Source organism: Trachurus trachurus (genome assembly GCF_905171665.1).
Source record: "Trachurus trachurus genome assembly, chromosome: 14".
NCBI classification, from domain to species: domain Eukaryota; kingdom Metazoa; phylum Chordata; class Actinopteri; order Carangiformes; family Carangidae; genus Trachurus; species Trachurus trachurus.
Genome location: NC_139903.1, coordinates 20,862,317 through 20,885,200, shown reverse-complemented (window position 1 = coordinate 20,885,200; position 22,884 = coordinate 20,862,317). Strand labels below are relative to the sequence as shown.

At 42.1% G+C, this 22,884-nt stretch overlaps 1 protein-coding gene across 2 annotated transcripts in view; it reads left to right on the top strand.

Moving 5' to 3' along the window:
- The first annotated feature begins 820 nt into the window (after positions 1-820).
- The window catches only part of clip2 (CAP-GLY domain containing linker protein 2), a 45,977-nt gene continuing 23,913 nt past the window's right edge, over positions 821-22,884 (top strand). The window contains exons 1-5 of one of the 2 annotated variants that reach the window (XM_083987187.1): positions 821-1,580; positions 3,367-3,592; positions 11,740-12,257; positions 19,453-19,577; positions 21,526-21,739. In XM_083987187.1, coding sequence (XP_083843313.1) covers positions 3,478-3,592; positions 11,740-12,257; positions 19,453-19,577; positions 21,526-21,739 — 972 coding nt within the window. In that variant the 5' untranslated portion in view covers positions 821-1,580; positions 3,367-3,477. Of the gene's footprint in view, positions 1,581-3,363; positions 3,593-11,739; positions 12,258-19,452; positions 19,578-21,525; positions 21,740-22,884 lie in introns of both variants that reach the window. The other variant, XM_083987188.1, reaches the window with a different exon arrangement.

Here is a 22,884-nt window from a genome sequence, read left to right as displayed (position 1 = left end):
GTTCCTTTAAGAAATAGCTGCTGATTACAGTATGTAAAATAGCTGCAAAATAAACTGTGGCGCAAATTGTACATTATAGTCATATTGAAATCTGACATAATAAAGCTATATCCCTGACAGGTAGTGGATGGATGAGCAGTGCAGCAGCAGAGGTCGGGTCTGTTTCGCGGCACAGATGTTAAACCGGTTCACGCCCACGGAGCAGACAATTTGACCAATCACAGCCTTTTAAATCCAACCGGAAACCTTGAAGAGTATCCATATAAAAGGTTTGGCCCCACCCACAGAGTTACTGGGAAACATACTGAATCGCCCACGCGTTTTTCTGTAGTGTTCACGTGTTGACTGTGGCCTTGTAATTTAAATGACAATTTTATTATTCTATACATTGTGTTTTTAAATAGACTAAACGTACCTGTAGGTTTTCTGCAGCTTTTCCTGTGGTCGGTCTGAGATAAAAGCCTAAACCAAACTGCATTCAAAATTCTACATTTAATGTTTCCCTAACCACAGATAAAGACGCAGGTCTTTGACAAGTGAATAAAAATCATATTGTGGAGGTATTAAAAAACACTTTCCCATTCGGCATACGCATATTGTTTTAGACAGGATGTAAAATGTGTTAAATTTTGACTTTTACACTTGCTAGGCTATGTTTTCCCAATGGCGCTAGCCGCTAGCTTACACTGTCGATGGTGGGTGAAGAGCACGAGGACTCTCCATGAAAACGTGGCCATTTTATTGCAGAAGATGTATTTTTGTGGATTTAATTGGAGCCGAATGAACAAGCGGTGCCAGTAATTGGAAGTGGTATTGAGTCATGCTTCGTGAGTCATCTGCTGTGACCGATAAGTGAGTGCGAGTTAAAAAATCCTCATAGGTTCAAACGGAGTACGTCACTGAGCCGAGCCCAGCCTGCCTGTGGAGTGTGGACTGTACTCTCGTCTTTCCCACAGGAGGCTCTGCTTCCCCAACCCCTTTGTTCAGTCTAGCCGGTGGGTTGAGTCAGAGGGAGGCTGTGCAAACCCAACAAACCCCCCGTATACCACTGTGGGAAGCCAGACAGGAGCCGGAGAGAGGCCGGGGATTTTTTTTCCCTTGTCAGACCTGAGAGGGGAGAGTCAGAAACCGAGCCAGTCTCGCCTTTCAACCAGAACCAGACCCGAGAAAAGTAGTTTTTTAAGTGTTGCTGATGCTGCGGTTCATCTCGGGAACCGTGCGGACCTGTGTGCCAGCGGTGGTGGGCCACTGAAACAACGACACATGTCCGATATCTCCTCCGCTCTTTGGTGGAGCTATCTGTCTTGGGGAGAAAAAAAATGAACCGGCGGGCCAACTGATACCCATCGCCGGTCTGTCGCTGACACAGTGTGTGTGTGTGTGTGTGTATGTGTGTGAGTGCAGTTGTTGCCATCAGCCGCTGATCCACGCTGGCTTCTCCTCTCAGTTTCTGCTCAGCATCCATATTTGCATCCCAGGGAGTGGCAGCCGCCGATCCCCCCTCTTCTTATTCAGGCAAGAAATTGAAAGTTGGCCGGCTGTCGGATCGCCTCACGGACGCTTTGATTTCACACAGGAAGGTTGGTATTTTCCTTTATTAATGTGGTTTTGTGTGATTTTTATTGTGTGCAGGGAGGGGACTCGGGTGGTTTTAAGTGAAGGGCAGTCTGGACCACGTTGTCGCAGTAGCTACAACAATGGATCAAACTGGCGTTGTGTTAGATTTTGTAGAGGTGCGCATTATCATCCCAACGCCTTCATCCCTGTTTTCACTGAAACCAGGTGTCGATTTGAGAATAAAAATCAGGCCTGTGCACACAGATAAAGAATAGCTCAGGCTAAATCTCTGCTGTATACACTCACAGGCCTGTCTTTTTGACTTTAGTCATAGAAAAACCATAATTCTCGACAGATTTAATAGGATTGATTGCTCTAAAATGAAGATGCATCATCTGAATGTGAGTAAATAAAATGGACAAATGATGAACCAGCCTGTTGTGATATGTGCAGCCTGCTTCTCTCTCCCAACACCCAGTGTCTAGTTTTAAAAGCCTCAACCAGATGTGTGTTGTTTATTGACGGCTATAACAGCATTATATTGTCTTAATGGTCTCTGAGCCATGATTTGTAGGCCATGCTCCACTTGGGTACCGGCCTACATTGGCTTTCAGTCACATTCTTGTACCCTGTGGAAATTGATAAGTTGAGCATGAGAGGATATATGAGGAAGTGGGGTGTTATTAATGATGATGCATTTGCTGTGACAGTAATGATTAAAAACAGTTGCAGGGTTATTATAATGACCTGATTTTAAATGTGCAGCTGGTTTATCACAGGTGTTAGATAGTCAACCAGGTTGAAATTTAGATGATCAAACTGCTAAATACAACCACAACAATGACTCCAGTCAACTTTATCTGTGGTGCTTCAGTGTTGGGTTTATGATTAATGAGGTGAGTGCTTCCTGCCTTGCTCAGGGGCACTACTGAAGCAGTGTAGTAACTGTTTTACTATGTGGGAAGGGTAATATAAGTGTAGCCAACGGGAATATGAACATTAGGCAGCATCTTCTCAATGAAGTCTCCTACATTATCGGTGCCAGTTGGCGATGGCATGGTGACGCCCTCTTAACCTTAAATGTAAATAAACCCCAGTAGGGTGCTTTGTTATTTGGTCAGTATAATTAAGTAGGATTGAAAGAGTATAGAAGAACCGAAGAAGCATTAATATCACATCAGGGGGCTCAGGGCTGCTTCTAAACCAGTGGTTTCTGACATTTTTCTTCTACTTGTCGATGTGTCAACACGACTTGAGACCAGTTCATCCAAAAATAGTTTTTTTTTTTCATCTTCAAGCCTCTCAGATTGTTTCATCTGGTAGGGTTTTCAGTGGGCAGAGGAGGTAGAAGTATCCAGTGTGCAACAGGAAAAAAAAGAAAACACAGGAGTCTCAGATTTATCTAGTGACTCATCAGGAGGTCTCAGCCCCCGGGTTGCTGCTGTGAGCTGATACCTCAGTAAAGACAAGTATGCACAAAATGAACTATATGGTAATTTCCAAGTAATAAGAAGACTGGAAATTGCATAAATCTCAACATAAATATGCTATTTATTTTTCACTGCTTTGTTTTTCTTCACCGTGCAAACATACTGCACCCTGTCATCGTACTTAATTATATTCCTCTCAGAAAAAGCAGTTGTCCTTTATTCTTCTTTGTTCCCACAAGTTTTTTTTTTACATTCAAACAGGTCTGGAGGTTTAATGACACAAACATGCATCCTTTTAAATCAGGTCTCATTCTACTTTATTTACCTATCATAATGTTATGTTTTCACATGTGTGACCCCTCCTTTCTCATCCGAGCAGCTAAACATGGAGAGCGACAGCCACCACTCCCAGATCTAGTGCCCGGATCCACAGCCTTCATCACCCAGGGAGGAGCTCTCAGGTCCCGGACCGTCTCCCTGCCACTGTAGAATGAATATGCTCAAGTCCAGTGGACTGAAAATCCCTGGCCGCGGGCCCAAGCATTCCAGCCCAGTGGGAAGGACCTCAGCGGGCGGAACATCCAGCCCTGTCGTCCCTAAAGACAGTAAGTTACTTCCTCCTCCCGACCCGACCCTATGGAAAATAAAAGGAATGCCTCTCTTCCAGTTGTTTCTCCTCATCGCCGGAAGTGTGGGAGACTATTATTTGTTTTAATGACTCACTATAGCTCAGCTGCATTACATTAGAGGAGAGCACAGAAGCTGGGAAGTGTTTTCTTTAACTTAATCTTCTCCTCTATCTACAGAGATCTCCAGTGCAGCCTTTTACTTCTTAGCTTGGATGGACTAATCTATATTTATATAGAAAATGATAGATCATCATGTATCAGCCGAAGAAATCCACAAGATTCGATCCAGCTTGGTTAATTTGATATGTGTTTTTTTCTATATATATTTTCTAAGCTCTGCTAGTTAAGTAGTTGTCAATGAAACTGATTAAAGGACTGTAAAATGTCAATAGGATCAGTTGTGACAAACAAAGTCTTTCCATCCTGTCCCTACACTGTCCACCTAAGCTCTGTGATGCTTTTTAGCACCTTGTTTTGGTTTAATAGGCCCACAACTCTACTGTTTTGGTTTACTCTTACCGACAAGTTAGCAAATTTCTGCTAAAGAGATACTTCACTAAGGAGCTGGTGGAGACCAAACCAGAGCTAAAAGGTTCATCGGAGACATTATGTTGCTCCGTGTGTAAATAGCAAACCATAATAATAATTGGTCAGTGTTTGGTTTACAGCTTGTTGCGCTGTATTCAAGTAAAGCTAAAACCCAGAGTAAGTCTATGCAAATATCAGTCTTGCTGACAAGGTAGCCTACTAGCCTGTAGAAAAGCTTTTAAGAGAATTTCTCTTGGACATTATGTTGTTTGTTTCAAAAATTAGACAAAACGAAAAGAGACTGGATTGTCTCTGGTGTTATGTCGCTATATTTTTCTTATTGACAACAAATCATATGAAAGAAACAAAACGCTTTATGATTTTGTGACATGTTCCTTCATCAGCATGAACATGTATGTAGTTTATCTTGAGTCAATCCCACACACTGTCCTGTTGCTAGAAGCTGAAAGCTGAAAGCTGAAGCTGAAAGCTGAAAGTAGTTCCTCCATCAAATGGTCCTCAGCCTTTAACACTTAAAATAATGCATTCGAGATTTGAATCTTTAGTAGGAACCAAGAGGATCAGGGTTTACTGATGTATCATGGGTTTAAAATAATAAAATGGTAAAGACTTTGACCATAGAGCTTCTGGAAGCGATAACCCAAACTGGACATTTCAAACACTCTGGATCAAAATTACAACCCCCGTCTGCAAAAAGTAATCACAGCTGCTCTCACCCTGAAACTCAGCCCCACTGTTTGTCCTCCCCAGCCTTCGCTCACATGACGTCTCACACACACATGTTCGTTCTGTTTCTGCTAAATTACAGCTTCACTCCCAGCTGAAGCCTGCGGAAGAATAGCCGTCCTTCTCTTGGCTCGTAGTAAACGCTCCCCTCTCATTAGCATCAGTGTGTATGGGGAGGCCTTTTATCAGATGCTGCTACAAGTGTGTCATGGTTCATGTCGACTGTGGCAAAGGAGGAAAAACACACAGTTATACCTCCAAAAGTTGCTCAGACATGGGGAAGCGTTTTATATAATGAATCTTACTTTTTCCCTAATTGACAGCAGTGTTGATGATTTTCTTAATTTTAACCATAACAGAGGCAGGCCCGATACTGTACATGTGCAGACAAGTATTAAAACATTTTAAAACTGCTGCTTTTATATGCTATCAATAATAAATTAAATACAGTTCTCATTTAGTTGGACTCGTAAACATCTCTCTTTCCAGCCTTGAATGCTTTCATCAAGTGGAATTATAGTAAGATATGAATAACAGTCTGAAATTGTGTTGACGCCTGTAAATCTGTGAGCAATCTAAGCATAACAAGCAGATTCTCCCTGTGCTTTGTCGAAGCTGTTTATAAGCAGTTTGAAGGGGCGAGCAAACACGCATCGCTTTCATACATCTGTCCCAGTTGTTTCATGTTTGGCCTGGAGGTCATTTTTTTGTTTCTGTCTGCGTGGAGGGCATCGCAGCTCAAACTGAGTCTGTACTCATCCATTACCAGCTCAAAAGGCTAATCCCCCAAACACCATGGCCAGGACTGAAGCCTGTAGCTCGGGGCCCGTCAGCTGTTAGGTGGCTCCTGTCCTCAACGTGACAACAGCTCCTCTAAATTCCTGCCTGTGGTTTTGAAAAAAACAGTTTGTCTCATCTGTACGCGAGCTCATTAGTTTTCTCACATCCTGTTTATCACAAAAAGAAAATATGCAGGCTTGATGGAGGCAGTGGTTCCCACTGTTAAATCCTGTTAAAGCACCTGTGGTTATTTCATAGACGTTGTTGCGCGGTTTTATTACAGTGATGGGAATATCCACACTTCATTTATGCCTAATGTTACTGCGATTGACAGCCAGGATACAATGGAGACAACTTGACTTTTAATTCTCATTGGTCACATTGTAATTCTAGTCTAGTGAAAGTGTATTTGTAGATACTCTTTATAAAGTAGCAATAGGGATCATCAATCATGACTTTGTCAAATAAGCCTTTTAGACATCTGGAAATGATCTGTGACGAGAGATTGGACCAGACGTAACTTGGCTTGAGAATAGTTTTAAACATCCACAGAGATTATTAAGATGTCTTAAAGGGATAGTTCACCCAAAATTCACTCAAAATTCAGAATTCACTCATTATCTACTCACCCTCATGTCAACTAATAGCTGTGAGAATTTTCAGAGTTCTCCGTGCCTTCTCTGAGTCAAGGGGGGGTCCGCACAGCAGTATTTGTCCATATAATGGTTGTGAATGGATACCACTTTACTTCGTCCAAAAAGACACACCAAAAAACGTCCAAATACCTCCATACTGCTCGTCTGTAATGTCCCTCTTGTATTGAAGCCCCGACATGAGAAATTGTTCCAAAAAAATTTAAATAAGTATATATTTTAAGCTTGTTTGTAGCGGAAGCTCCCAGTATCTCAGTTCACTGCTCTTCCTGTGTCAGTGCAAATCTCGCGTGATTTGCATTGACCCGGCGGAACAATTTCTCATGTCGGGGCATCAATACAAGAGGGACATTACAGACGAGCAGTATGGAGGTATTTGGATGGTTTTTGGTTTGTCTTTTTGGACGAAGAAAAGTGGTATCCATTCACAACCATTATATGGACAAATACTGCTGCGCGGACCCCCCGTAACTCAGAGAAAGAACGGAGGACTCTGAAAATTCTCACAGCTCTTAGTTGACATGAGGGTGAGTAGATAATGAGTGAAATTTGAATTTTGGGTGAACTATCCCTTTAAATTGCTAAATTACAGATATGTCATTTAATATTGTCTAATCAGAACAAAACTTAAGTTATTGTTTAATTTGAGTTTCACATTGGGAATATCTTAACTGTATCTATAAATACAACTAAATGGTTTGTTGTTGTTACTCAGATTAAAAGCAGAAATATCCCAAATATCCATTTCCTTTTTATACTGGGCACTGGTGTAAGTGTCTGCTAGTCAGTTAAATGGCTGATATGATTAATTGATGCTCTCTTGCCACCTCATCTGTGAAACACTCATAAGATATGTTTGGGACGACTCTGGTGCCTCAGAGAGGACATGGAGGGATTAGTTTCCTGCCCCAGATAGTCTAAACACCGACCCGGCCTCATGCTCCAAATCTCAGCCGCCCCCTGTTTGTTGGTTTTAGCCGAGGAGACTGTGAGAAGGGGTCCGCTGTGTCGGAAGTTGGCAAGAGTTTGCTAAATTTAAAGAAGCGTTTGAGCCCCTGGAGGAAGCTGCCGTCGAGGAGTGAATGGAGGAGAAGTATGGCAGCCTTTCTCCGGCTGCTTTTGAAGTGAAAACAACAGAGCTGTGCCACCTCTCGTGATGCCACGTCTCCTGTGAACCCCGGGAGCTAGTTCCTCTACAGAAATAGCTCTGCTGTAGTTTTAGCCTGTTGCCGTACTGGAGAGATTTTGCAGCTTTTTTTTTTTTTTTTCCATGTGTTTAAAGTTTTTCCTACTGTATGTACAGTATCTGCACTTACCGCACCTCGAATGCCAATTTGCATTAATCCACTAGTTATTTGTTCCCTTTTCATTTTTGGCTTTAAAATCATAGCTTACAACAGCGAGGGTGGAAATATGGCAGAGAAGTGGATGACCTGCAACCAACCGACCGGATTAAATCAGGACGTGTGCTAAAGGCATCTGTGTGTTTCCATGTTGTTGTACAGCGTCTAAAACCAACACAACTACTATTGCGTCGAGTGGCCCTATCCTGCGTGTCACCCCCCCCCCACCCCCCCTCTGCCTCCCATTTCCTGTCTCTCTCTCAACTGGTGAAAGGTGAAAAAGCCCCAAAAATATACTTTAAAAAAAACTACACCTTTTTAGTTTCAACAAAAACTGAACATTATGACCTTCATAGGGGGGAGGAGTTAATTTATTGTATCAGTCTGGATTAGATTTATGCTGCATTCAGGTGTTCCTCGGATGGTCGAATTTTCAGCGCCCTTCAGACTTGTGGTGTGTTCATGTGCTTGTAAGTCACAATGTGGAAACAACATGAATGTTGTGCTCAGAGCAGCCTTTTCTACTGTTTGTTCTACTTATTATATGAAAGTTACTTCTAATAACCTTTCTAACTACTCTAAAACCTAATACTCTATGACAGTGACATCAACTGAAATCATAAGCCATGTACCAATTTACATAATTGTTCAGACCTAATATGAATTTTCCTTGTTGGAAACTAATTTTTCCAATTTTCCAACACCACATGAATGCACCATCAGATGCATATTATTGCTGTTACATATTGTCAGATAATGAATTTAGTTGTTATTTATTATATTTGATAATTTTAGATAATACCATGGGAACTTACTATATGCTATATACTATGTCATGTCCAGTTGTTGCCACAGATCATTGATTTGCAACATTATCCACACTAATCTAATCTAATATAATAACAATTAACAATGCAGCATTAAAAAGAAAGAACTCAGACCCACAATCTGATCCATACTTGTTTCCAGTCCTCTGTGCGTTGTTATACTGTAATTATCTCACATCTATTGTTAAACAATGGATTACATTGTATCTTGTGATATTTTCTGCATAATGACAGAACCCTTTGGCTGCTGGTTTCCTTGAAGTGTGCAGTGAGATTACCTGGAAACTGACCATTTGAAAACAGAAAATTGAAAAGAAGTCAAAAAACACTCAGGCTCAACCCCCTCCATCTGTTGTTGTCTGCGCTGCTCGGCCATGCACAGCTGCCACAACCACTGCTGGAGACAACAACACAATATCGGCCTTGACTAACTGATGATAAGGCCCATTTAAAACAAAACAAAGCCGACAGACAAGTTAGGCGGCGAATATGATCGTCATTGTGGGAAACAATCATAAATAAGCAGAGTTAAAGAGGCCGGAGAAAGAGGTGTGTGTGTGTTTGTGAGTGTGTGTAACCAAAGTAGGGAGAGATGAGGGGATAATTGGGGGGAGGAGGAGGAGGAGGGGGAGGAGGAGGGACGGGAGGAAGCTGTGGAGGTTTCATTGTGCAGAGCTGATGAATAGTGGGATTCAGATGGTGGTGGGAGGTGGCCAAACACAATAGTGAAAGTAAGGGCTGTGTTTCCAGTCTTCCTTCTGCCGAGGATCCTTTTACCCTCTTTCTGCTGTTGCCTCAGCAACACAAATCATGGGTTAGCTCAGGTTTTAAATGCTGGACAGGGTGGTGAGCTGCATTGTTTCAACCCTCACAATAATCACTGTGTAATTAGTATTACAAGTCATACATAGTGTTACTAAAGGGACGTGTTTAAGTTGAGTTTGCTGATTTTTTATTTATTTTTCCTTTAAAAAAAAAAAATTGTCAGTCATCCATCCTGATAAAGGAACCAAAACAGATGCATGTGAATCATTTAGGCCTGTGAACAGTATTGACCAAAATAAGTTAATTATTGACCTTTTTCAAACAGTCATAGTGTCTGTCAGGCTTCTCAGTCAAGGTTCATCGTGGGAAATATAGTGTGTAGTGTTTTTGGGTCTGATGTCACTGTATCCCTGCAGCATTGACTCATTGTTCCTTTTTGTTTAATCTGTCCCTCTTAACTTTAGTGCACTTCCAAAACTACAGAAAAAGTAGAGGCGTATATACGTATGTAAAGATTTATGATCAAAGTTTTTATTTAATCTTAAAATGCTTAAACCATTTTAACAGATCATGAGTTCAAGAGTTGTAAGTTTGATCCATAAACTATTTTGTCTTTAGCTCAGACAGTGAAATTAAAGTCAGGATAAAGTGTGATATTGAATCGTGACTTTGTAAGTCTCCGAACCATCTCCGGTGTTTTGGATCGAGAACATGATGTAACTTCAGAGAACACTGTGCAATGTGGGTCAAACACAGAGGCTGATGCTGATGCTCCATGTCAGAGATCCATTATGACACATTACTGATCGTTGAGGGGCCAGACTGCTCTCGCTGCGTTGCGATTGTCAATATCTTTTGTTCATCTGTTTGAAATATGACACGACACAAAACACAGCAGCGGGACGTTGCAGTTTCGCAATTTTTTAAAGAGAATTACTTTGGTCCGACTAAAATTGTCAGCAACAGTTTTCTCCTAAAATAGACTTCCACCACATTCCTGAAAATGTTCAAACTGTATCATCAAGATAAAACCTCTTTGAACTTGTACTCATTTGCATTTGTGCCGAACGCGTCTCACATAACAACATATGGGAGCAATTGGGGCGTAAGGCGCAACCACTGGGGCCCACGGAGCCCCCGGGCCCTCTCTCAGGGTGTCGGAGAGACAGCCCTGGCACCAACCATCCCTGCACAGACACACACACACACACAACAACACATACACACACAGATAAACACAGACTTTTACTGGCAGTGCGGTGCAGCAGACCGCGTGCTAATGGTGCCCTGCTCAGTTTACAGGCTGCTGTGGAAAACGCCAGAGATCCAGCTCATCTATGTGTGGAAGAGGCGATATCACAGGGCCGGATGGTAGGGTTAATCACCGGCACATCACAGATACGGTCCCTGACCCACTTTTCAGGAGGAATTAGAGTAACGCCTAATCTTGCACAAACTGCACTGTTATGCTGGATGCTGCCACACAAGCAGGTTTTTTTTTTTTTTTTTCTTAGCTGGCATGACACGGTCAGACAGGATGAATGGTGTGAAGGCGATCCTGCTGGACTGGGAATGAGGATGCTCTCACAATGTATGCAGTGTTTACTACTTGCAAGGGTTTTTAGGTGGTTTAAAGCACTCGTTTTGTTCCCATCGACATTTTTTTTTTTTTAAAGCAGATATCAGTGGAATGTTTTTGTTAATATAAGTCCTAAATAGTCCTATTTTCCGTCAGCAATCACTTACATGAAGTATTTCAGCCTAAACACGAGTCTCTCCGTCACTCTGCTCTGCTGTAACCCGAGGAGAAAATTTTCCTTGTGGGATACAAGTGTTATCCAATGAGGAGAGAGAACGGCATGAAGGGCTGTGTGTGCAGCCAAGGGATGCGCGTGAATGTGGTGACGTAGCACGAGGACCAATTGATGCCTGACAAGGGCGGGGGCTGCTAACTCATGGTGCGTTCAAAGAAACTCGTACTTTGTGTTTTTCCTTCCTGTGAAGTCATACCAGTTCGATCTGGTACGAGTTCACGGGTCGGAAGTTACGAGTGGCCGTTATAGGGAACTTTCACAGACAACAAGATGGTAAAAACACGAGCTACGGGTTACCTGGAACGCTACCAAGTCGTAGTTGTGACTTGAAGCTGTAACTTACGGTTTCAAAAGCCTGCCTTGAACGCAGCATTAGCCGAAACGGCCGTGAAGCTGATATCTGCTTTAAGTATATTTCTAGGGATTTTTTGCCTTTATTTGACAGTACAGTTGAGAAAGACAGGAAATGGAGAGACAGAGAGAGGGATTCGTACAGGGCCGACTGCAGAGAGGACTGTAGCCTCTGCATATGGGGTGCCTGCTCTGGGGTGCACTGCGCCACATGACGCCCCAGCGCATTGACAGTTTTATTCCAGTGATGTTCATTGTTTTTTTTTTTCACATGATGAATAATCCATATTTTCTCTCTTTCTCGTTTGTCCCCAGACATTCCACTGAAGCCCACCACACCAACTAAAATCTCTGAAGAGGGCGATGATGTTTTGGGGGACTACACTGTTGGTGAGCAGGTCTGGGTCAACGGCGTCAAGCTGGGAGTTATCGCCTACCTAGGGGAGACCCAGTTCGCTCCAGGACAGTGGGCGGGGGTGATACTGAATGACCTAGTTGGCAAAAACGATGGGTCAGTGGGTGGCGTGCGCTACTTCGAGTGCCAGGCTCTCCAGGGCATCTTCACGCGACCCTCCAAGCTCACCCGACAGCCGGTCGGAGAAGGGAGCGACAGCCACTCCACCGACTCGCTCTCGGCCCAGAATCAGACTCAGCAGGGCGGTGGCGGCGGCGGAGGCGGCGGCCCTCCCGGGCAGCGGGTGGTGGTTCCACTCAGAGAGGGCCTGCTCAACAGCGCTGTGAAGACGGGCAACGAGTCGGGGTCCAACATGTCCGACAGCGGTTCAGTAAAGAAAGCCGGAGATAAGGATCTAAGAGTTGGAGACCGAGTTTTGGTGAGTGATGGATCACAAATGGTTTGTTAGACTGGGTTTAATCTTTTATAGTCCAGTCTGTAGAGACAGAAAAGCCAGGAAAGCACAAAATATCTCTGACAGCAGGGCCATATATAGAAAGATTGTAGAACTGGGTCATTCATTCATTCAACAGTATTGTTTACATGTCGGCATTCCAGGAAGAAAGAACATATTCCCTCTGTGGTTTTCCATAAATATTAGTTGTGGGAATATCATATACCAAAGATACCAGTTGGGTTTTGTTGGAGATTTTTAGTCTATACACGCTTATCCTTTGCAAGATTGATGGGAGTGGGTGTGCGTGGTGCTGCAAGATGCACGCTACAACGTTACAGTCTGGGTATCAACCTAACCAGCACGTCACTGGGTCAATACCAACATTCAGCAGCAACATACAAACTAGAAACAAGTCAACATATAAAAACAAGCAACGTGACAGAGTTAATGAAACCAATAACAAGAGCCACGAAAAAAACATCAGAGAGGCCACAAAGTACCCTACAGGTCGTTTATTGTAGTTTTAGCAACAGACCACAACGAGTAGCCTGTAATTTTCAGGGCTGTGTTGGAACTGGACCCACACAGTTAGTTTGATATCTGAAGTCTGAAGTCCTTGTTGCTTGCTCTTGTTTTGGTGTCCGGCATACATATACTGTATTTGTGGTGAAAGAGATGTAGTATTTTGATTCAGTGTTGATATAAAAACATATTGATTGATCAAGTATTTCCTGAGTAGATGTTTAGGTGATTCCTTCCAGCATCATTCAGAAACACTAATGGACACACTCACTCACTGGTAGAAAGTTAGATCAGTAGATCGATATCACTTTCATATTTGTTGTGTTAATACAACGCAACCGTCAGCAGCAGGTTATTAGCTTAGCAAGATGATTTAAAATAGGTAGAAACAACTAGCTAGAGGCAGCTTTTCAGTGATGAACTGAATTTAATCCATATAATAGCATGTAAACACATTTTATGGGTGGGGCTATTTCTTGGTAGCAACATAGCAATACATTTGACATTTTTTGGATTAAATAGAAAGACATATTGTGCTACTTAGTAAGTTAGTGAGGAGCTGGTAGATAATTTGTTACAGTTGTAAGCAGACTTTAGCTTGCTGTTTTCCTGTTTCTATTATTTGTGCTAAGATAGGATAAACTATTAAACTGGGTTGAAAACCAGCTTGCAAACTGTTGAACTACACCTTTAAATCACTGTCTGTAAATAGGCTGGGCTGCATAATTAATTGTGTGCATATGTGTTTGGTACAAGACCCAACAAACATCATATCTATTTTACAACTTTATTAAGTGAAAATGAAAAGCAAAAATAAGCATTCACATTGCAATCTCAATATCTGCCCATATAATCACAATGAGATGCTTTTTTTTGCCTAACTTGCAGCCCTACCCTCAACATGTGTAATTTAATGGGTTTTTGTAATTATTTGAGACTCAGATAATCCATAGTAGCTGAAAATAGATGATGTTTCAGAGTCCCAGTGGATGGCTAATTACAATTTCATGCAAGCCTTAGTGAAGATAGATTGGTGCGGTGTAATATGATGCGTAGTTGAAGCCCACAGGGAAGTTCTGTTTTTCCTTATTCTGTCTAATGCAACAACTCAACCTTCCCCACGTCTTCTTTCCTATTGTCCTTCAGTGAACCCAGAAACTGGTTAAAACGATGTGGTATTGAGGTTGGCATGTCAACATCTGCAAGAGATAATATTTTTAACAGCTTTTTGGTTGTTCTACCATCAGGGTGTACAACGTTCAGCTCCGGGGTCACATTGCTTTCCATTTACTGATGGGCACAGGGGATAGTTACATCAGATCCTGCGCAGTTGAAAACGGGGAGCTGGAGAAGCCTTCCTATACTGGTCAATATTGTAAATCACTCTGGATTACTTTCAGCACTTAAGAGAGGAGAGACCACTGCTGACACATTGATCAGTGAATCCATCTATTTTCTAAGCCTCTCCCATGTAATCTATCTTACTGCGGTGGCGTGGATGTGCTGCCATCCAGTTGTCTCACGCCCCTCCTCTGCCGCGGCTGGAAATTCAACACCACCTTGAAAATTTTGTGAAATGAGCACAAAGCGTGAAACTCGGATTACACACCGTGGACACAAAGCAAAGACTGTCTTCCATCACCTTGTGTTGAATTATGTGCAGGGAGAGGGGTTTCACTCATCATTGACATTTTCTCCAGCAAGAAGCATCCTTGACACTTTGACCACGCAGCGCCTGGTTCTGGTCTCCTGCAGAGGAGCAGGCTATATAATCTTCAACCAAGGTCAAACATCTTCTGTTGTGTCTGTGTCCATGGCTAAATTATCTGGAGATGACTCAGAAAACTCGACCAAAAAGAGCTGCAGAAATATTTCCAAACCTCAGAGGCTAAACACATGATTAGTGTCTCCATTTGCTTTGGCACCTTTTGACGTACGAGCACCACAGGAAGCACAACACTGCCTCTTCTCTGCAAGCTGTAGTGCTTAACCAGAGGCCATCTACGCTTTCATTTAGTACAGTTTACAGGAGTGTTTTCTTTCAGTGGGGTTGCATGTGATGTGTATTTTTTAAATCACTTAAATGGCCTCTAGTCAAAGTGATTGTCCCTTAACACAAGCATGATACGGAATTAATTGCATGTACATGGAGTCTAGGCTATTTTTTAAAACAGGAAGTGAGAAATTAAAATAAAGCCAACTTGAAAAAGAATTAATGAGCTGACTCTAAATTAAGTTTCATGCAGCAATGCATTAACAACACACTGAGATTTTACTGGACTATAGACTTTTGTCACGTAGCTATGCATTCATTTATAATATAACCCTTCATTGTTAGTCCTCTTGGCCAGCTTTGTTGTAAGTAACAAGAATAAGATTTTACAGCCTAGGGCCTAGGCTATTAGTTACATGCTCATGTCAGCATGCTAGTGCAGTGTTTATGTTTGCTGCAGTTGAATGACATTTGCTAATTAGCACTAAAGCTTTCATTAGTACTGATTAAACTGCGTAGCCTATTATTTATCTTGATAAATTGTTAATCTTAAGAAATGTAAGAAGATACACTGAAATATTTTTGTTTTAGTCAATTGGAAGTTCAAAAATGGAAGTTATTTTCAGTTTACCGTAATATTAGACAAGAAACACACCAAACAAACCCTCTTTAAAGGTAGCCTCGTAAACCAGCCTCTCGCGGAAATGCATTTCATTTCATTTCTCGGGAGAGTCTGGCCTCATCCGCCCTGTAAGTGTTTGGGGTGGGCGGGAGCTGGGCGGGAGTAGTAGCAAAGACGGTTTAATATCTTTGGTAGTAGCGTTGACAGACAACCCCATTCAGCCAATCAGCAAGTTGGTGTAGTGACGGGGCTTTGCACCAGTCGGTCCCTGATTGGCCAACGTGCTGTGTCAATCACAGTGGGCGACGCTGATTGGCTCGGCCTTCTGAGGGTTTCAGTCCAAACGCTTAGAATGGGGATGAGGCCAGACTCTCCCTCGGAATGAAATGAAATGCACTTCCGCGAGAGGCTGGTTTACGAGGCTACTTTAAAGGGACTTGGGGCAGGATTTGTGAAAAAATACACATGCATTTTAAGTGTTTTAATGCTAATGGGTGATGAAGCGTTCAAAACCAAAAAGAATGAGCCCACCCACATATCTCTCCATTGCCTTGAACAGGCTGTGTGCTGCATAATGTGCTGCAATTCGGAGTCCGAATTTCCCGCGCAGTCCTATGGTCGTGACGTCAGATGGCACTGAATGCGCATCCTCGACGGCTTTGACTTGCGACAGGTGGAGTCCTTGCAATAAACAGTCACGTGAACAGCGAGTAAAGAAATAACTTGACTTTATCAAGAAGCGAGAGCTAGCTTCTTAAAGAGGGTTTGATAGGTAGCTCTACCTCTGAGTCCGAGCTAGCGTCTGACTAGCTCACAGCTAGCTTTTGCTTCTGAGACAGGTTATCAAAATGATTGCCTATTCCTTTTCTATTGATTAATTAAACAATTAATTGATCAATTGTTCCAACTGTAATTAGCTAAGGCTGATGGAAATGTTTTAAGTTTTGCTAGTAGTCACTGACTGAACAATTAGCATATTTTAGGCTGGAGCCTAACCCTAACCCTATTTACCAACTGACCGACTCACAGGTTTAAACCTCACAATCATAATAGTCACAAAGGTGTACACTACAGTTTAAGTCGTAGCAGTTTGGTGTTTTCAAATGAAGCAACCAGGATAATATAATGCTTGAACCACCTTTTGCATGCAGCTTTTTTGGATGAGATTGGTAACAGGAGCCAAGACGGGGGGCTTGTGCTGACTGGCTGTCTGAGCGCTGCTGGTATTTTGACACTGAGTCACTGAGACACCACACAGTCACGCTGACAGCAAACCATCTCAGTTTAATGTCTGGTGACACAGCAGCGTTTCTAGCTACGCTTCCCTCTCTGGCCTCTGTGGTTGAAGAGAAGGACAAGTCAGCAGAGGAGTGGAGTATTAATTTGACAATAGAAAGCTGAAGAGTGACTCACCACACCCTTTTTTTGGTTTTTCATGTTAGATCCGATCAGCTTTGGAAGCACCCTAGACAAAAAAAAAAAAAAAATGTTATTGTGCATGTTTGGTATTAAATCTGTAAATAAGAGCAGATGTTGTGTGAAAACATCTGTTGCTGGTCTTTGCAAATTCCCACATCCTGCACATTCTGCACATTAATGTTACAACTGCCTGGGAATGGGGACCTGGCATTGCAGTTAGATAAACCATTAGATCTGTTAGGGGTGAATAAGGGTGATTAATTAGATGCAGGATTAAAATGTAATTTTAGGAAATGATCAGGGAAACAGATATCTGATTTGCTTTGTCAGGTAACGTTGTGTGCTTCTTGGTGTGTGTTTGGTGTTTTGTTTCTCTGGTGGTCGGTGTTCTTCTTAAACATTAGAGGAAGTAGTGCACAGTGGGGTGTTTGCTCACCCTGATGAGTTCTTGTGTCTCATACATGTGGTCGCCATGTGTGAAAGATATTCAGCAACTGGTCTGTTTTGCACGCTGGCTGACCCAAGTGGCCGTGTCTGTGTGTGTGTGTGTGTGTGTGTGTGTGCATGTGTTTGGATATTCGGACCATCTTCCTAACAGGAAACTGACTGTTAGTGACTAGGAAGCTGTAACATGTGCAGATGTGGCACCCTGAATATATCAAGGAGGGCGGAAGGGTCTACTTTTCTGGAGTTAACTTAGTTGAAATCAAACAAAATGTGCAGTATACTCTTAAAGTTCATCCATTATTATTCATTGAGTATGGAGAGTAGAGCTGAAACATTGAATCAGAGTTAAATGACAGGCAGCAACAGTTTTGGTGGTTGATCATTCATCAAGGAAAAGAAGCATCCTCTAGTTTCAGCTCCTCAAATGTGAGAACCTGCTGCTTCTCTTTGAATCAAAGAGAATGTGAAGCCAACACGATGCGTTTGTGTCACTCAACAGTTCATAGACTAAGGGATTCACGCTGAAAAATTACTCCACTGCTCAGGATGTTTCTCCTGCATTTCTAATGTTGGTCTAATATTTTTCTATAGTTTAAACCTAGAGGCTGCGCAGACCATACAGAGTTACTGCCAGAGTTTTGTGCAAAGCAAAAAAAAAAAGGCAACAAAAACTCCTTTGACTGCAAAAGACACATCATATCACTGGGAAATATATTAAAGGTCTATTAATAGCCTCATATTTTGGCTCATGTATGTGTGATTGATTGGTGCTGGCGTGCACTAAGTTGGGTGATGTGGAAAGAAGACTCTCCCGCACAGGAGGAGTTGGCAGAGAAACATATCACCGCTGAGCGGACGGTGGTGAATCAGAATAAACTTGTTATTCAGCTGTGATAATACACTGCATTCATTAGTTCAGCAAACTGGCCAGATTTAAGGCATATTTGCTTTTTTTTGTCAGTTTACTGCATCTGACAAGATTTCAGCTAATTTAAAAGTTGTTGCTTTTTTTTTTTTTTTGCACAGCAGACATTTTGACTTGCAAGGAAAGAGCAGATGTTGCTAATGATATAAACAACTGTTCTTTTCTACTCTAAATGTCCCATCAGGTTTTTGAAAGTCAGCATTGTGCACAACACCAGGACCAGGTTCCCCAAACAGAGGTGGCTCAATTAACCCAGCGGCCATTCATTTTGATATTTACACCTGTGATTTTCTTACTGTCATGTTAAAATGTCTTTGAAATTTGAACAAGACCGGTTACACTGAGCAGATATAGTCACTCACTCAGTCGTCATTTGACCCTTGAGGATTAAGTTTTAAGTGGTGAATGATGTGAGAAATCATCCTCAGCTGGGAGCTTAGAGAAATGATGCCACACGCACGCACACACACGTACACTCAGCTTTGGGGAGGACCATCCAAAACAAACACTGTCATGAGCATGACTGATGTTTCATTGATGATCATGGTGATTAAATGACTGCCTGCTCTGTCTATGCAGAGGCTGTGTGTGCATGTAGAAGTGTATACTATGTGTGGAGAGCAGAGCCTGACCAACCCTGGACTTTTCGAATAATAACATATTGGCCAATATTTGTTTTTCTAAACATAACATTTTAGAAAAGGATCATATAAAGAGGACATTTTGCAACTAGAAAAATACAGTCAGAGTTACGTGGTTGACAAATTACGTGACACAGTTTTAAAATGAATATATATCTCCTATTTTCAGCATTTCTCTGCTGTAGTTTCTGAGCCGAGTCTCTTGTGGCTGTAATGAACCTTCTCTCATCTGCTGCTGAGACCACAGCGCTGCCATATCTAAGGAATTCAAAGCATGCGCTGCATTATCGTCACTCCTTTGTCTCTAATGTCACACATGATGAAAAGGGAGGGAAAAAGCATTCAGCTTCAGACATTTCCTTAATGTTAATGCGGCAAATAATGAATAAAGAAAGATTCTTCTGAAGTTCCAGCCAAGTCTCACGTCTCTGACACAGAAGCTGGTAACTGGAATTATATAGTTTTTTCAAAATAAAGTAGTGAATAGTTTATCCCAAGAGAAAGGAAATTAGGAATGTAAGTGAAATCACAATAGCCTCAATGTGATGTGTTATATTGACTCATCACTGAACATGTTAACAGTTGTGTGTTTTCCTGTGTGTCATCAGGTCGGAGGGTCAAAGATGGGAGTCATTCGCTACATGGGAGAGACAGACTTTGCCAAGGGTGAATGGTGTGGGGTCGAGCTCGACGAGCCCCTGGGAAAGAACGACGGCGCAGTAGCTGGAACTAGGTATACACACACACACACACACACACACACACACACACACACACACACACACACACACACACACACACACACACACACACACACACACACACACACACACACACACACACACACACACATTATGTATGCCTCAGGCTCCCCAAATTCCTTTGCTTTTTCCCCTAAAAGGAAATCGAGGTGAAGACTGTGGACCCATCTATTCAGTTTTTTGTTCTTTCATCTGTTTGTCCATGAAATCACTCTGACTGACCCTCGAGGTCAGAGAGTTTTTTTTTTAACACTGTTGATCACATATAGTACATCATCGTTAAGATTTACCTTTAGCAATACACACTTTTCCAGTGGTGGGAAATCTGTTCAAATGAGTGAAATACTGCAGGTTTACAGACGTTTTGGAGAGCAGCCAGAAATTTAAAGCCAAGAGACAAAAATGGAAAGAAGTTTTCTGAAGTAGTTCTGTCACTGGCACATTATTTATTAAGAAGTCCAAATCCAGATGCACTTTCTTTTCATACTTAGGTCTAATTGTTCCAGAGTTTCTAACCTCACCAGTATAATCCTCCAATAGTCTAATTCACAGTTTATTTGTTCAAGTTTATGGGTTTTTAATAACAGCAGGAAGAGGCCAGAAGCCCGGAGGGAGTGGGGTTATTTCTGGCTGCTACTGAAACTGTGTAAAAGTGTGTTCAGTGTTAAAGTAAAACTGCATATAAGCTCATATTGTAAGTGTTGAGAATGAAAATGTCAAGAACATCATAGTTGATTGGTGCTCGGTGACCTAACTGTTTACATCATGCAAATTTAATGTCAATCTAAATTCTTTAGCTCCAAGTACCTGAATGATCAGAAAAAGTAAAGAAACATCTGACTGATCATTTATTTTCAGCTCCTGCCTGTAAAATATCATCAGTTTAGTTTTATTTGAGTTACAAGCTTCACAATAAAATGATAATTGTCAGAATGATACCAAACACAGGAGCAACAGAGCAGGAATTCCAAGACTGAAATAACATCAATCAAATCAAATCAAATGAATATAAGTGCCATTTGAATTGGATAGAAGCTCCATTGTGTCCCAAAGACTGAAAGTACTACATGGATCCATGTAGAACCTCAGCTTGTAGAGCCTGATGATGGATAATTACTAAATTTATACTTAGCTTTTAACTGGGAGCCAGTGGAGACGGGGCACCATTAGAGTTATTTTGTCAGAAGTCTGACTGCAGAATTTTAAATCATCTACTAATAGGGTAGAATGTACGGAATCACAGATTAATATCTCACTTTAACAACATAATATACTGTAGGTCTGACTTCAACTACTCAAGTATCCTTGGATGAATTAAAGAGACTTTAAAATGAAACATAAATTCCCTGTTCCCAGCCTGTTATTGGAGGATAAAGGTCCTGCAGGAGTGCTTTCTGGGCCTCTGTTTTATTGTGCATAGTATGCTAAGAGAATGACTCTCTCGCTAATGTCATGGAACATTTTATTTTACACTTTAAAAGATGATTATAATGATACAACCATTAACTTGAGGGATGTAAGACATATTCATACCCAAATATTTTCAGATTTCAGACTTGTTTGACATCTTTATATACTGTATCAATAGAAATGTCAGTGAACAGCCTTAATAATATTGTACAGTTACACACTGTTTGCAGTAGGTCTTCATCTTGCTTTTATTGGCAACATTGAATCTTTCACCTTGTTAGGAAGATGCCTATGATATTTTCATTTTCCACTTGTCAATATTAAAATTATAGTCAATCAATAATCAACTCTATCTTGTAAATAAGAAGTCTTAGCAGAATAAGCAACACAAAATGTGCCACTATGGAAGACCCGCCCCTGTCTATTAAAACAAAACAGATTAATACTCTGTAAAGTAAGTCTTTGGTCAGTTCCTAAATCTCTTGCCCCTGTCCTCTGTCTCTGCTACAGGTACTTCCAGTGTCTTCACAAGTTTGGCCTGTTCGCTCCGATCCACAAAGTTATCCGCATCGGCTTCCCCTCCACCAGCCCGGCCAAGGCCAAGAAGAGCAAGCGCGTGGCGATGGGCGTCTCCTCTCTGGCCCACAGCCCCAGCAGCTCCTCCATCAGTTCAGTCAGCTCGGTGGCCTCCTCCGTGGGTGGACGACCGAGCCGAGCTGGACTGGTAAGACGACTGCGATGTGCTTCAAACACACACTGAGAGCCGAGGGGCTGTTCACACAGAGCGGGATGAGCCGTTCTTAAAGGAATTGTTCAGCGGGTTTGAGAAATGCGCCCAAGCTGACGCTTTCCTGCAGAGTTAGAGGAGGAGGTCGAGACCACTGTCGTGTCCGCACACTAATTATGAAGCCACAGCCGGTCCCGTCCTCACCATGAGGGTGACAGGGGAATCTCCCAGAGGTCACTGCTCATCATCACCCCTTGTAGAAACCGCAACAACTCATACTTACACTTTGGCTTTTGTACAAATGAAACAAACGAGATGAGACCAAACTGCCTCTCCCTGTTTCCAGGCTTCTTGTTAAACGAAGCTAATTGGCTGCTGCCCGGAGGCTCATATTTACCGCACAGACACAACAGTGGTTTTCATGTTGTCACCTAACTCTCAGCAAGAAAGTGAAAAAGCATTTTTCCCCAAATAATTCCTTTAAAGTAGGTAAGTGAGTAAGTAAACTTTGTACTTCTGTAGAAAACTTTCAGGAGCAGATTTTGAAAGTTGCCTCATCGGTGTATGATAGAAATGAATCAAGACAAGGTCAAAACCTAGAACTGAACATGGCTGGACCACTTGTGGTCAAGTTGCAGCATTACGTGTTTATACAAACTTCAGTAATGACAGAGGTGACGCTCAGTGAACTGGAAGTGCTCCTCTGCTTCCCTGCAGCTCCAGAGCAGCCACGAAACCAGAGGAGGTGTAGCCCTAAGCTTGGTCCAGCCGTGTACCAGGTTTATACCCGGCCCTGTTTGAGAAAAAAAAAAAGGCTCTGAATCCAGAGACAGAGGCTGTAATTTTGCAACACTGCAGGCTGCGAACGCTCCCTAATAAGAACCTGTTTGAGCCAAATCATTTTGTAACAGCCAGTAACATCACAGACAGTGGGGGAAGTAAAACACAGTCATGGGGCGTTCAGGTGACTAATCGTGGAGCTTTGATCAGTAAGTCAGTCAGTCATTACAGGGCCAGCCCTGCTGTTGTGATTCAGCCCCAAATTTGATAACATACAACCATCATTTCAGTGGCCAAACATATTCACATAAAACAACACACAAAAGTGACATGTATTGGCATATACTGTATATATTTAGCAT